The 16486-nt window shown below is 44.4% G+C and overlaps 1 protein-coding gene across 1 annotated transcript; it reads right to left on the bottom strand.

The window, feature by feature from the left end:
• Nucleotides 1-1289: 1289 nt before the first annotated feature.
• Nucleotides 1290-15809, bottom strand: Nubp1 (NUBP iron-sulfur cluster assembly factor 1). Its single transcript, XM_075701474.1, has 11 exons — nt 15638-15809; nt 15425-15529; nt 14986-15122; nt 13164-13232; nt 12713-12745; nt 11666-11753; nt 10071-10225; nt 7705-7815; nt 4720-4822; nt 3519-3602; nt 1290-1969 (listed from the first exon to the last, which is right to left on the bottom strand). Exons 1-11 carry the CDS (start codon nt 15666-15668, stop codon nt 1914-1916), a joined length of 972 nt encoding a protein of 323 aa, XP_075557589.1. The 5' UTR covers nt 15669-15809; the 3' UTR covers nt 1290-1913.
• Nucleotides 15810-16486: the final 677 nt, after the last annotated feature.

The following is a 16486-nucleotide window of genomic DNA, read 5'->3' as shown; positions in this document are numbered from 1 at the left end:
TCCAGTCTCTTACGGATGTTAGGAAAGGGAAATTTATGCCGTCGATCTAGCATTGCAGCTGCCGTTGTTTACATTTCTTGCACCGCTCCTCCTCTTATAGTTTCACTATTCAAACTCAAAGCATTCGCAAATATGTTTTCTTGTGAATTTATTCCTTTACCGCCAATATAAGCGCTTTGTGCCTGCCGAAATGGCAAGACAAGCGCTGAACAGCCAGATCGCAGAAGCAGACGACAGCGAACAGATTATAACTAGCGCCACTCTGCTCGTACGTTCTTTCCCTAGCGGCAAAAGGGGCGAACTAGACCAGGCGTGCTGGAGGAGGTAGATCTGCGCAGGTCTAGAGTTGAGTAGGTCGTGGCATTGGTCGTGGTCGCAACTATCGCTCGGTTATTTTCACGTCGGCAAAGATGCGGAAGTGACGTTAGAAGCGTAGTAGAAGCAGACGAGTGGAAGCAGTTGCTCTTCTACGCAGGTCTGCGGTGTCCTGCGGAGTTGCAAACCAACGGTTTGTGCAGACGACGATGTCTGCTTCGCTCTGCTCCAGCTGACGGCGATGTTGAAGCTAGCCACCGGCGTACTCGTAGAAACGGTAGCGAATTCCTCGCATCGCGCGACACTGTCGACCGCGGGGTTGCGACTGCATCCCTTTGCCGTCCGTGCGAAATCTTGGCACCTCTACAGCGACTGTCGCAACGACGACGATGACCCGACGACGACGGCGGCGAACAGAAGTACGACCTCTGCCGTCGCCGCGAGCGAACGCAAATCGCATGGCGAAGGGTCCGCGAACGGTTCGGCAGCGGAGCCACCGGTACCTCCGGAAAAGGACCAGTGCTGCGGAAGCGGCTGCTCGAACTGCGTGTGGTTGGAGTACGCCGAAGACTTGGTGGAATTCTACAAGGACGGCGGAGCGCGCGCCGCGGAAGCGGTCGCCAAGATACCCGACCCGAACGTACGTCAGTTCGTCAAAACCGAGCTAGAACATATGTTGAAGCACAAGAAGTGACTCGTACCCGGAACTAAAAGCTGCTTTTAGAAGAGCACGTGCTTTACTCAAGATTGCGTACTGTGCATACGTTTCGCGGTACGCAAGCTAAACGCGGATGCAGCCCTGTGTACTTTGTAGGACATCGCGAAAACAGTGATCTGAGAGACCTCTGGTAGACACAAATCACGCAATGTTCGATCTTTCGGCGCTCATCTTTCACTCATCTAGGTGTTAAAATGACACCCGGGGTGGGCATATCGTGGTTTTATGTGACGCAAGAATTAAAACAGACAGTAGGTGGGTGTGAACTGAGTACTTTAATTGTATATCAGCGATGTACAAAAAGAAACTATGTCGTGAAACATTCTACAAATTTACATGTATTCACAAAATGCGCCAACATGTTTCTTTTGGGGGGCTGGCCTGCCGCACACTACGAAGTGATACAGCTCAACTTTCCAGGCATATGCTTAGTCATGCTGTATTCAAGATATCAACCGGTCTTTGACGCTTTGCAACTATACAGAGCAGTCCACTTACAATAATGCCACCTATGGCATTTACCGGGTATAACAATGGGCGTTGTTTTATAAGTAGTATACTGAAGGTGAATAAAATTGGCTAGATAAAATAACAATGTAAGGTTATGACAATAAAATTCCGTTACTTTAAATCAAAACTGAGCTGCACTGTATTGACAATCACTTCGTACCATAAAAATGGTAAGACGCATCAAATAGTAAACTTGATTTGTCGAAAACTTGCAATGGTCTTGAAAGTTCATCCTAAATGTCTGTCACCATTGCCTACGAAATTCTCATTGTTTATCTTATCGTTTCCACACGTCTTTGGAACATCAGAAAAAGCAATATCTACGCCGTCGGCACACAACTGCTGTATAGTACAGCTTCTGATATCACGGTCAGGTAGTTGCTACTGAAACTTGGCTGAGTGAGCTTGTCAGGACGGTGGAAAGCTCTGTAAAAAAAAAAAGTACAAACAACATGTCAGCATCACTTTAGGAAAACAAGTGAAGCACTTGTGATGGGACACCCTCCAAAGACCTAAAGGAAGAAAATGTGTTAAGAGGACACTTTTGCTCAAAAGCTCCTATCTAAATACATTGCAACAGAGAAATAATTTTTCTGGGCATCCACTGCTCCAAATTTGATGAGGCTTGCTGGATTTAAAAGAAAACATTAAGATCTAGTGACTGTAGGAAGCAAAGTTCTCATTTAGGCCTTAGATTATTTTTATAGGAATTGTTGAAAAATTTATGGAAATGAAACTGTGACGTTTACAACTTTCTAACTTGATAATGAAAAACGATATCACAATTCTATAACCGTGCCTAATAGAACATCTAATGCTGACAAAATTGATGTATTACACATCACTCTAAGACACACCATTGATATGCAAATTTTGTAAAAAACACCACACCCTAAATCAAAATTCTGTTTGAAACAGTCGCTAGAATTTAAATTTATCTCTCAAATGCAACAAGTTTAATTAAAATCTGTCCAGAGGCTGCCTCATAAAAGCACTACTATGTTTTACATGTTTTGAATAGGTGGCATAGGAATTGGCCCTGAGCTAAAGCTTCCTCTGAAGTTCAAACAGCCTAGTATCGTGCTCGTAGGGCTAGCTTGCGTGCATAATCCACTAGTGGCACTCCGCAAAAGGGCAAGGAAGCGATATGACCACAATATCGGAGCATATCGCTTTGTATTGTGGGGCTCCACATGTCAGAGATTGTGTTCGTCACCTCAGTGAATCTGAATGCTCTTAACACAACGCCTTTAAGGGATAGGCGAGTGGGGTCGCTGCACCGGAACATACAGTGGATACAACAAGCACCAAAAGTTGTATGAGTGAATCAAATTATGTTTTACTAACACTAGCTTCTTTCCATTTCTGGTCATTTCAAGCGGTAGCCCAGCATAAGACATTATCACCATAATCTGAAATGCGAACAGGAAATAACCAACCAGAATGCTTGTTAGGCTTGATTACATGGATGTATGACATGTAATCACTCTGTGACCAGTTTGTAAGCATGGAGCAGTCCCAAATGTAAATTTTGGAGTCTGAATTAAGCTACTCTTACGAATGCAGGAGAACCTGGAAACAGAACATCACATTGGAGTATAGTTTCTAAATTGTTGGCGTTTGAATTTATGCAGATAGTACAACGACGCCAGTAAAATTATGAAACTATCCTAACAGAATTTTTATGTACACTACTAATTAAAGCTGTAATTACATCTTAAATGCTATACCACCTGCAGTTCGAGTAAGCAAGGAATTTTTCCTGAAGTGCTTGATAACAAACATATCACGTGTAATTAACGCAAGAATGCAATCAAACGAAACAGGAAAATGTGCCGAGAACACCGTAATACACAGGCTCAGACTACAATGCCTGCAACAGAACCATACCCAGGAAGTGGCTGCATGTTCTGTTGATGATGCACTTCTCTGAGGTATGAAATCACTTAAGATAAGAAAAAGTTGGCTGCCTTACTCTGAACTATCTCCGTGCATGCAACTGCTGCTGGAGAATCGGGATGCTCTCGCAGGAACAATTTTCCTTCATCGCAGGCCTTGGCTGCAGGAACAATAGCAGTAAACCGGCAACAGGTGTTTTGCTTTCGATTTCAACAAAGCAGTCAGAAGAGGCAGCTGTCATGCCCCGACACACAAGAAACAAAAATGACATAAAATGTGGAAAACAGTGGTCTTTTGTCAGGTGAGCATAGGCAAAAGAAATGAGACCAGAACACCAATGCTGCCAGTACGGCCTTGGTCTTAGGTTCAGGAGCGCTTCAAAATCAGTTCCGGTCAAAGTAGAGGGCAAGATAACAGTGGACTACAACAATGCTAAACTGGGCTGGTTGCATACTTATTAATCAGCGCGAAAACAACTGAAGAGACAGAGTTAGGAGGATACAGGGCAAGCGCCCGCACATAGTTTTTTTTTTCCTTTTTTAAGTGTTTTGTTCAATAAATTTCATTTGTTAGACAGCGCTTGTCCTGTGTCCTTCTAACTCTGTCTTCCATGGGTCAGTTGGCACACATTAGGATAATAAACAAAGAAGTGCCTACAAAGGATCACCAAGCAGACGACAAACTTAAGCATTTGTTGTTTGTGTTGTGTTCTGTTGTGAGCACAGATGCAGAAGTGAAATGATGTTCTCAAAACCACTGCAACACGGAGAACTAAGTCTTCAGATGCATTCCCTCACAGCTGTGTTAAAAAGATACTACAAAAACAGATCACTATCGAAAACCGTAGTGTAACTGACCTCTAAGCTCCGCTCAACATTGCTTTAAGCACAAAGCACACTGGTTAAACTGTACACCATAAAAGCACTGTGGTTCAGGAACACTCTATGCACATGGACTGGTGTTCAGTTTGAGTTTGATTCAACGTGTCAATTATGCCCATGTTTAGAATTAATCAACCTCCGCTTCCTATAGCAGCCTGCTTTAAAGCTTTCGTGGCCAAGAATCGGGCAGATATATTAAAAAACACACACACGCAAACACACATACACCTCTGCGGTTCTTTTACTGACACCTAAACAGAGGCCCACTAATGCATGGTTTGTCGAGAAGAGGCCAAAGCAAAGTCTGAGCTAATGAATAAAAATTCTCATTATTTCAGTCTAATTTTATGACCGGCTGTGCAATATGGCTGATCCCAAAACATCATTTCTCCTCACCAATTTGTGGGTCAAGGGGCAGTGAACCGAGAAAAGGCAAGTCTAATTCTTCACACAGGGCAGCTGCACCTCCGGTGCTGGGAGGGAAGATTTCGCTGCGCACCTGTAATAATGACAACAACAGAAAGTTATATTGCCTCAACACAGACTTTAAAAACCACTTACACAACCTTCACACCTGCCACAATGTCAAGTTGCTAATTCACAACTAACTTCATGGCACCTGTAGCTCGCCAGCTTCGAGCTGCGTAGCCAAATAGTATGTGTGTTGCATCAACCAACGAAGAAAGAGAAAAGAGAGGGGCTCTTCCACTGTCTGCTTCTGATCTCTTTCTGAGCAATGGCGACTGAATGGAAGCATAGTAAAAGGTCCAGCAACACAAGCTGTTGTCCCTTCTCCGAAACATGCAGCCGCCTGTTACAAGTCTGCTGACATGAGCCCTGGCCTTCACTGCACTTGATGGAGTAGGTGGGATGGAGCATACATCCACTGCTGGTACTACTGAGATACTTTCTAAAAAATTGTGCATGGGTCACTGAACTGACAGCCTAATAAACTCTCGGGATGTACACTATACTTCCATGCATATAACCCTTGTGTAAAAAAAAAAATGTCAGGAAATTTAAAAGCAGAGTGTTGGTGAGAGGGTAAGATAATGAAAGTATGAATCTTGCTTTGAGGGGTCGCTTCACCGCAGTGCAAGTTAATCTGTGTGCTGATATGCCACATTTGAACAGCGAGCAGATGCAAAAGTGATGATGATCGAACACGCGTTTCCGGAGGCTTTCTTTGTGCAGACAAACGCGTTGGGTTGCATTTGCAAGCCATGAGAATTGTGGATACTGGCTTTACCTTTTTGATGCTCCTTTACTTGAGGTTGTAGTTGGGGGTTCCAGTCATATGCACAAGCGGGTTATACACACATAATTATGGTGAGGACATATCACCAAACCCATGATTGAAGCCATGGTTGAAGCTAACAAAAGCCTTCTAAACCCTATCCCTACACTAACTATTTGACAACTTCATGAAGCCGTTTGTGACCAGCAATGAAGGTTGGGCGATTTTTGGTACCTGCCTTACATTTGGTACCTGCTTGCTTTGGTATGTGCTTTATGTACAAACAGTAACTCTCCTTAGCAAATGTACATGCAGTACACATCCGTTAATTCGACCCTGACCCAATGTTCCGGCCAGCGCCCATACATATCTATGGGTCCAAAGTTCCGTCATTCAAATTAAAAATTGGTCTTCGCCAGATCATTCGAACTTGACTAGTCAGTTTAGCCGCAATACAGCGGTGCTATGCGGTGAAGCATATGCAATTTATCGCGATGAAGCGTACCAAGAGTGGAAATAGACCACTGTCACGGGACACAGTACGCGTTTCCTAATTATGCAGGCGCGCACGCGGTCACAGTACGAGCCCCTAGACACCTAATAAGCATGCTGGCAGCCCGTTAATAAGCTGTTTCTGATATTGCTGTGGCGATCCCAGTAGTCGTTTCGCCCGCCATGCATGTATCGCATATGAGTCCGTTAACGGGGCCTAGTACGCGTCCTTTAATTATACGCACGATCCATGCGCCGAGATGCGCAGAAAAACCATCTGTGTTTTGGGAAAGGTAGCGAAAGGGAAGGCAGTAAAACGAAAAAGAAAAAAAAAGCTCAGAAAGTCGAGGGGACGTTTAAAGCCAACAAAAGAGCGGGAGGTCTACCTAAACCTCGCGTTTGCAAATTAAGGAACACGTGCTATGTCCCGTAACAGTGGCATTCTTCCCCTCACCACTCGCTTTATATGCTTCACTGCATAACGCGGATGTATTAAGGCGAAGCCAACATTAAAAGCAAACACTGCCAAGTGAATTAAAGGCGTGGTTCGGCGATTTTTCTGCCTTTTGTTTAATTCGACCAGTTTCGTCGGTCCCGTCGGGATCGAATTAACCGGAGTCGACTGTACAGTGCAGGGGTTCCGCGATAAGGTCTATTTTCTTCTCCGCCTATATATGGAACCTGAAATTGAGGACCGCGGTTCAAACTTGTCATTTCAAACTGCAGTGCACTCGTAAATTTCAGTTTGCGCATCTGAGTTACGAATAAATTCGGGTTACGAATAAACCAGTGCATAGTGTGGTGGGGTGTGCTGTTGCGAACGTGCGCTACACCCATTTTAAGATTGTGGCTAGTATCATCTCCAACCAATCTGCTTTGCCAGTTGCCATTTCATGCTTAAATCTACTCTCGATTACGGGAGAGCCAGTTTTTTAATTATCTTTTATACAGAGTACCTTCTTGAAAGTGACGAGTTTACAAAGTCACGAAGCCGGTTGAAGTCAAAAGGACAAAGCTTTCAGGCAAATCCATGTACTTCCCATAATGCCTGCCATGCGGGCTGAACCGCACCTTTGCAGCTCCTGTAGACACTAGCACCAGAGTTCCCTCTAGTAATTATTCTATGAAACTCTATGGTACTGGGTGGTTTCCTAGCTTCCCTCTAGCTACGCCAGGTGTCAGCACATGCCTTACTGGTTTGCTTTGCCTCCTCATAGAGGGCACTGGAGTTTTGAGGCACGGACATTGAAAAATCTGCAGTAGGGTAGACATATAGGTACAGCTCCGCTGTAAAATTTGACAGTGTTTGCTTAAACAAACGGTACTTTTCCTCTCGGGTGTACCCAGTTATGAACAGGTACGAATAGAAAAAAGTACTAGGCTGTACTGCGGCCTTGTATTTGGTATCTGCCTGCACTAGTACCTGCTGTCCATGCCAGATCACAGAGTTTGGTTGCTGCCTCGATCAACGCACTCCTGCCCACGGACCCAACGCTGGTTTATATTTTGCTGTCCTGACTTCAACAAATAAATAGCACAGAACATCTACAAGTCTGAAAACAGCACCACACAATGTCATGTGCACTTGTAAGCAAGGTTAGGTTAAAGCACATGATGACTGAACCATTTGACTGGTCATTCAACCAACTCACCAGGCATTTGGGGCAGACAAAGCCACGCATGTTTTCAAGAACGCCCAAGATTCTCAGGCCCATCTTGCGGCAGAAGCCTGCCTGCTTGCGGACATCTTGTAGTGATACCTCCTGAAGGATAGAGAAGTCACTCATCACCCACTAGAAACTACAGGCATTATAAACTGTCATGACTGTTTGACACATTGCAGCAAACCCTCACACAGCCAACAGCCTTTGCGTAAGGGCTTTCCTTTCACGCACCATCGCTCAGTTATAGGCAAGGGCTACTTCTTTTACGGTACCCCCAACGGCACAATTGTGTCCACGGACTGAAAAGTATGAGTAAAAATCATCATCATCAGCAATGGCTCACACCACTACCCCCAAAGGCACAATCGTTTCTGCGGACAGAAAAGTGTGAGAAAAAACTATCATCATCAGCAATGGCTCATACACCCCTAAGAAAGCAAAAAATGGGTCATAGAGAACAACATGTCAAAAACTGATCATCAATGGCTCATACCTGCGGAAGCAATGGCTCATGCCCCCCGTAAGCAAGCAAAAAATGCAATGGCCTATAGCCCCGATATCACAGTAATAGAAAGAACGTTTGCCAGTGGTTACTGTTTGTCTCGTCGCCATATCGTAGGTGGTGGTACCCCCACAGCTTCGCTGTCCAACCACCTTCACAGGGTGGAATGGGCCTCGACTTTTTTATTTCTTCCCAGAACAAAACTTTAGAGAACTGACAAGAGTGTGCCCATGCGCTGCTATTTAACTCCAATATGATCTGCATAGCCAACTTATTTCGCTGGACAGTTTCGTGTGCATAGGAGCATTCTGTGAGAGCGCATCTGCAGAACGTACAGAACTATTTCGCAGGCTAAATCTATGAGCTTGCGTACCATGCGCTACGAACATGGACGGTTCCACATGCAGCTCTTGCGACAAAATGGCGGTGCGAGCTGAGTGAGTGCCACCTGCTGAGGATTTATCAAGTAGTTTAAATGCGCTCTAAGCCTCTTAGTTCTAAACTAACATGTGCATTTGCTTTACATTTGTGTCATAATGCTCTGACACAGGAGTATTCATGACTAGCAGCTGCCATTTTCCAGATACACTCTCGATTTTTCAGCTTTTTAGGTTAAACAAAAGAAGCTGCACTAGTTGTATGTGGCCTTCAAGATTGAACACCATGCAGTGCAAGCCATAGCTGCTGCCAGATTTTAAAAGCCATACATTACAAATGTTTGTTCGTGCTTTGCATTTCTTATAGATGACACTACAACGTAAATTTTGAAACAAAGATGACACCACAACCTAATTGTTCCAGGAGTGTGGCACATATAGTGCAGCTGAAACTAAAACTGTTTACTAATGATAGTTTACACAGGGCTTATCGGCAGCATATCTTGGATATTGTCTTTCACACTTTCAACGAGGTTGCTTTATTTTCTTTTATTTTTCTTCTTTCCCCCTAAGCAGATGCTTACCTCAAAGCAAGAATCTAGACTACAAAAATCTTTTGGAATCGGCTACCATCAGGCAGCAGTGTTGCAAATTACGGTGGCTCAAGTTACGATTCCCAGTTTGCGTGTGTCCTTGAGCACCAACAGAGTGTGAGCTTGCTTTGATTCCACAGTGTGTCACTCAGTTACAGTAGTTACTCAGTTATGTTACAGTATATTATTCGTTGTACTGCTCTATAATAAGCAGCCACAGCAGCACTGAGTTTCCTTCGCCATAGTTCACAATTTGTAGAACAAGCGCTTAGATGAACCACACAGAATGAGAGACACTGCACTGGCTGGAATTAGTGGATTGTCTCTTGGCTAGCAATTTTATACAGGCACAAATAGGAAAAAGAAGTAGGGCTTTAAAACACAAGGAAGAACTATTCCGACAGATACAATATCTTTTTTTTCACGCAGTAACAGGGCTGGTGTGCCCATGTACCGACATGTCTCTCTCTCTCTCTCTTTTCTTAAAAAGGCTGCTAAAATTACGAGGAGCTCTGTTCTCAATAGTTCTGCACAACCTGGCACCTACCAAAACTGGGCTGACACTTGCACTTGCTACAGTGGATGGTGAAATTTCTGCTTAGTGAGCCCTTCAATGAGTTCATCTGCTCTCTCATAACATGTCAACTCTATGCCAAATAAAAAAAACATTAATCTAACTTTTGTTGTTGTTTTTGAGCCTGTACGAGTTGCAAGGCAAGAAACAATAAACTCGTACACGTGCCATTCAGTGCAGTTGTGCGAGTCTTATTTTTAGTGCTTTCTGCGAACGCCGGTTCTACAAATTTGTCAGCCATGCTACACGCAGTGGCCAAAGTTTCTGCCTCATTGAAGACGTTCCCTTGGAAGTTTCAAAGCTCCCACCTGTGGTGTTGTGACAAGTACGACGCCGTCAAGGTTGCAGTCCTTGAGATACTGCGCCAAGCTGAGGTGCTCGTCGGAGGTTCCCGGCGGTGTGTCCACCAGCAGGTAGTCGAGGTCACCCCAGTCCACATCTCGAAGGAACTGCTTTATCATTCCTAAAGTCGCGTAGAGATCAACTATGCTTAAGAGAAAGCTTGAGACTGGGCGCCCCCATCTAAATACGTGGAAACTGAGAAATTGCTTCGCTCAGCATGCATTGCACTAAATTTGATGAGGTTCATTAGAGTTAAAAGCAAAAGTTAGCTAAAAATTTCTGAGGCTATCAATTTTTTTTACCCGTCTAAGATCAATAATGAAAATATTGATAAAAGCGACTTAGCTAGTTGAGCACATAAATGTGCAGATTGGCTTGAAAATCTGGGGAAACAACTCATAATGGTAATGTCACCATGATATATATTTCTGCAACTTTAAAAATTGGGTGCAGATGAAAAAAAAATCCCCCTGTCCACTATCTCAAAGCAGTCTTGGCAATAATCATCCAATTTTCTTATTAAAAGCAATTAAATGGCACCTAATCATACAACGTGTGTGCTTGGTAATCAGGCCATAACTTGCAAACGCCAGACCATGGCCTCCAAGTTTTTCAGTGCTTCGCAAGAGCCGCCTAATCTTGGAGGTTGTGCCAAAGAACCGATGCTGGTTATCAACATTGTGAGCTCTGCATCACATCCTTTTTATTAAGATTTATTATTACTATGGTGTTCTTTCAGTTTCAGTACGCATTTTTTTCTTCAGTTTCAGTAGTTAATGGTTATTCGTCCACTTGTAATTCAACCATAAAATTTTGCAGGAACACTGTGCCGTATTCACACTATATAAAACAAGGCTTTTTGTGCGGTCCACAATTTCGTTGCACTTTGCCTCTAAAGGAGCCAAACACACTACACTGCGCTCGCTACTGTTTGGCAACTTGTGTTCAACCACTTCCCTCATCTGCTCTTTGCGTTTGCCTGAGCATCTGCAGGACTGTCTGGAATTGCATTACAGGGTTGAACATCCTAAAGCAACACGTGGACAATGAGAAAGACCCTAACAGGGGTCTCTGGGTCAACTTCGGCCACCTGGGCTCCTACAACATGCAACCGAAGCACAGTGCATTACCAATGTGCAGCTGTTGTGGGGAGGAATCGAACCCAGGGCCTCAGGCTGAGCAGCAGCACAAGCCAAAGTCACCAAATTGTCGTGGTGTATAGGACCATTTACTAAAGTCTCTGCAGCCACAACAGTAATTTGTCAACCAAAATCTCCTAAGTAAACTTTTCAGGTGCCCCGATATGCATTAAGCTGGATCCACATGACGGAGACGCGATCGCGAACGAATCAGTCATGGACGTGTGACATGAATCGGATCACTCCGCAGCTAGCATTCACACAACAGAGGATGAGATGGCAGCATAGACGGAGCAACCCTCGCATGGGCAACTACAAAGACGCAATCACGAAAGAACCGAAAATACCAATGGTGATTTGGCTCCCTGCTGTGTCAAAACAGAACTGTCAAGCCTCACGGCAAAATGACACCACTGCAATACCATCCTTGCGAGGTCCTCTCCAGATGACTGCATCCTCAGGAGCAGTGAGGAAGCCGACAGACATGAGTGACAGGTTGTCCTCCATGTACTGGAAGTGAAGAAAGAACAAAAAAACAAAAACAAACTTGTAAGTTAGAACATTGGCTGCAACATACAATTACACAGCCTAACCACAAGAGTAGGGCGGAGGTTCAAAACAGGACATGCGTGGCACAAGCAATGTTGTGAACAAAAGTCCACAGAAGAAGATCACTTGTCACTCTAGCAGCTGTATTTTGTGACAATAGTCATCATTTTACATTCTTTATGCCCTTGGTCACAGGCTCGTAGGTCATGTTCCCGCCATCACCAGTACAGGCTACCACTCCTCCCAACAGGCAATAAATAAATACATTCGAGAAAAAGGATCCTTACAAAGTACAGTGCAGTCTGCATATCCCCTTCCTGCAGCATACACTACATGCAGCTAAACCTTTGTTAACAGCAAAGTGAATGGTACCAGAGGGATTTGTTCGATCATAAGAACTTTCTGAAAGTGGGAGCCATCGGTAACTGTGAACTCACTTTCCCAGATCTGCCACTGATTTGGTGGGGGACGGTAAAGGGGAGGAGCCTACCACTGACCTGACCCTTTCTCACTTTTGAGGTTCAGTGGCCTATCATTGATTTATACTTACATACTCTCAGGGCATGAGAGCATGACAGAGAGAAGTGCTTGTCAAAATAATGTTTAAAGCCTTTTGAAGGTGGCAGAATCATGGGTAGCAGCGATGGAGATGGGAAGGTGATTCCAGTCACTGCTTGTTTGTAGGGAAAAAAAAAAGAACTATGGCTTTTCGAACCATGGCTGCTCTTTTGCATTTCAGAAAAGGTAACCACATGATTGCAGTTTGCTGAATTGCCAAGCTGAAAACAGCATAATAGTCCGCAAGGGTACGAAGCCCAATGCATCTCCCCAGAAGCTAGTGCCTGAAGTCCAAGCACGCTGAGCCAGGCAAACCAATCCACATGGTTCAAAAACATGCATAATACCACTTTGAAACTTACCACTGGAGACCAGCCAGAAGCACTCTGGTGGACCTAAAGCGAACAAGGAAGGACATCTTAGGTACACACAGGCATGCTCCAGAAGTTTGCTAGCATTAAAAAGGCATGTGAAAATGCTCACCACATGAGCAACATGTTCTCTAACATTCTCCGCAAACTGTAAGGAATGTGACAGAACTACCACACACGCTGTGAAGCAGGACAATGCAGCTATTTCGCTAGCACAGTGAATGAACAATATAAGAAAGCTTTAGAATGAGAGGACCCAAAGGTAAAGGATGCTATCAGTCAAGTGTACAAAAGAACGCAGGGAGAATAAAAAAAGAAAACTATGCAATCGACATACAAAGAAATTTGTGTTTCTGGGTTTGCAAGGTCACTTGTGGATGCTATTTATAGAACTTGACATCATTGGCAACGTCTACCGAAAGGAAGAGACAAGGACGCTGACCTGTTCACCTTCAAGGCCCAATATTCTCGGCTGCGATGGGCCGCAGATGTCGACATCCAAGACTGCGACCTTAAATGCAGAAACATAACTTCATAGCAGAAACAACAGACCAAAACAAAAAGCTGAAAGGCCAATCAATGTCAGCAACAATAGGGTACGTGTAACGATGCGCATGGCAACAAAAGTTGGCGAGCCATGGTAGCGTTCAGCCTACGTCTGCCATGTCCCGTCGAAGGCAACATCTCTCAAGCGGGTTTCTATATGAACGTGCCACAGCTTTTACATTCGTGTACCAAGCTGGAAGTAGTGCGAGCACTCCTAGCAAAAGGTGCCTTACTGTCAGCTACTGAAGTCACCAGGAATATTTAGTGTCATTCGAATCGAATGGCATTTGCAGATAATCCCGCTAATTGGGATTTACACAGGAAAATTTAATGTCATTCAAATGGAATGACATTTGCCATCGAATGAGTTGGGGTAACTCATTCGCATTCGATTTCGAACCGAACGTGTACTCTTGACCCCAGACAGACAACAGCGACATGCAACGCGAAAAAATACTGCATGCATCAGCAAAGTCACAAGATATTTTTTAAAACTTATACAAAGGAATAATTATTTTTGCCGCGATGATATTTTCACCATGGGCTGTGCTCAAGCGCTATTACTCTTTGCATCAGAAGTCTGTTGCGGCGGTCGGCCATATTGGATGTGTTGATCAAAGTGCTTTTAGTTGTGAATAATTGACATCAAAATGTTTTCGCCCGTTTTAAAAGTACTCACAAAAGTTCTTAAATGCGCTTAATAGGCACAAAATTTCTCTGAATTTCACAAATTTTGTTCTATATCGTCATTGCTCTCATTTGTGAATGCCATTATATTTTACTGTGTAGCACCGTAAGAGACCGTATGGCATTCGATGCATCGAATGCCGTTCGATTCGAATGACATTAAATCTTCCCATGTGACAGGGGTATAAGTTTGCTCAGTCAGGTAGTTAATCTTGGCAAGAAATTAAGAGCTTGCTTCTTAATGGTGCATTCAGCTTGCATGACAAGCTACACAAATATCTAAATTTGCATAGCATTATGTTCTCTTCAAAGTAAACTAAGAAGCAATACTAGGTTAGCTTAGCTGCGTTTAGTCCTTCTTTCATCACTCCACTCACACTTATATGGCAGGAAAATACTGGTTACAGCTGGGAAAATTAAGGGCAAAGCATTGCTTTTTAAATTTTGACCTGAACCAATGAGCCGGCATGTTGCTACATAATGAATTTCCAAGTGCTTACGCTTGTTTGTGCCCTTTTGGTCCAAAGATGTTTGAAAAGCTCACACTGAGTCTTTGGTTCCTTTAGAATGCAATGCTGGCCTTGGTTTGATACTATGCCATTACCTAGTCTCGCGCACAAACTAAGGAACGAAATCTAGGACACCACCACTTTTTCGTCCCATATTTTGCTTAGTTCTTTCAAACTCCAAGCGTTCACCAAACGGCACACTTTGGCACTGTTCGTCCATTTCCTTTCCAGCGAACAGCAAGTTGCTCAAAAAACAAGAGAGGTCCTACAATCTCCTACAACTTTCATTCTAACATTAGGGATAGCCAGTGGAACTAGTTAGTATATCTCCCATGACAGCTACAGCCAAGCATCTCATTCTCTCTGCCAACACTTAGCGATTATCACTGTACGTTCAAGAGACTGGTGCTTAATCCTATCGAGACTTTCTTTGGCACGAAGCAACGGGCATTTCCCGAGAGTTTACATTCGACTATAAATGCAGACCATACACCATTAAGGAGAACTGTGGCCAATCCTTACATTAGGTTCCTTTTCCGAGAGAGCCAGTCCACTGGCCAGAAGGGAAGTGACGCTGCTCTTTCCGACGCCGCCTTTACCCGAGAGCACGAGAACTATGTGCTTTACCGTTGACAGGCGTTGAGCAATCACGGCAACATCTGAAACACCCCCCAAAAAAGAAAAGAAACGTTTTATTATTATTATTATTATTATTCCTTGTTCACAATCCTACCAGCTTCTTCGCACAGTCATGGCGGAGTGCAAGAAATAAGTTCCTCCAACCCAGATTTTCATTTCTGTTCTCACGACAGAAGTCGGAGTCGACTCCGCGACGGAAGGAGAGTGGTCAACAAAGCGCAACATTGTACCAAGCGGCGCACCCGTTTGCAAGTTTAAATAGAACACTGTATCATCTGGTTTTAAACAGTTGTTACAGGCAATACAGGACACCAATACTTGCCTGGGTCAGGTCCCCTAGTTTCGCCTGACGCGCAGAGGCGTTGATTGGGGCATCCTGCGCACGATGCTGCCTTGCCGGCCAAGTTACTTCCCGTGCCTGGGCAGCCTACAAGAACGATCCGCATGCATTCCGTTGCATGCGAGCGCAGAAAGCCGACGAGACTTCCTATTGTTAGCAAACACTAGGACGAAGAACTTGGTAAAAAATACTCACTTGCCGGCGCGTCTGCGGGAACGTCGGCCATGCTTGTTTATTTGCTGGATCGAATTGGCTGTCCCTGGCCGGGTGTCTTGCTCACGTTGTAACATGTTTTGCGTTCTCGACAAATTTAGCGTTGTGAGTTGCAGTACGCGCTTGCCTTGTGCGATATCTTGGTGGTCTTGTTGGTTCTTTAATCTATGGTCTTGTCATCGCGACCTCATCGCTTTTCCTCTCTCTAGTAGTGATGACTTGGCTGGGCCGAGCTGGTATTTCTTGATAATCGGCACGAAAAGACAACGCATAAAGCACGTATCTTTATGTGGCATATAATAAAATTAAGTAAGGTACAGTTATACGCGAATTCATGTCTGCCATTTTTCATTGACTTTGCTAACGAAACTGCACCGTGCCAAGTCTTCCCTGCCACCCCTGTTGAAAAGCTTCGAGAGCCGAGAATTCGCGTAACGACGTGGCAGTTGGAGCCATTACTGCCAGAACCTCGCGTTCGTGCTTTTCTCCCTTGTCTTCGTTTTTCTCGCATTGCTTCACTATGCAAGCTAACGTATGCAGATTCAAGTGACGACATGCGAATGCCCGTATTACCGCTTTGCGCCGAGATAATGGAGCTCTTGTCGGTTGAGCAGCATCGCATATCAAAATGCTGTACTCGGGGCTGGAGATTCTAACCTTCCCTCGCATATTTGATCCCGTCCGCCCCTAAAAATATCTCTGCGGGGTCTCAAACGTGTTCGTGGGACAAAGGAACGACACCGCAGAAGTGCAAACAATCACAAGGGCATTTGTTGCGCTTTTCACGCATCAATGCCAGCTCATGCCGATGCACGCTAACGAATCGAGGAA

The sequence above is a fragment of the Dermacentor variabilis genome, chromosome 8 (assembly GCF_050947875.1).
Source record: "Dermacentor variabilis isolate Ectoservices chromosome 8, ASM5094787v1, whole genome shotgun sequence".
Lineage (NCBI taxonomy): Eukaryota > Metazoa > Arthropoda > Arachnida > Ixodida > Ixodidae > Dermacentor > Dermacentor variabilis.
Note: the sequence above shows the minus strand (reverse complement) of the source record. Positions and strands in the feature narration are given on the sequence as shown.

Coding starts and splice junctions, on each gene's coding strand:
- Nubp1 (XM_075701474.1), bottom strand. CDS start 15,668: ATGGCCGACGTTCCCGCAGACGCGCCGGCAA. Junction 7,816..10,070: donor TACTTGTCACAACACCACAG/GTGGGAGCTTTG, acceptor TCTATCCTTCAG/GAGGTATCACTACAAGATGT. Junction 1,970..3,518: donor ATGCACGGAGATAGTTCAGA/GTAAGGCAGCCA, acceptor TTTTTTTTACAG/AGCTTTCCACCGTCCTGACA.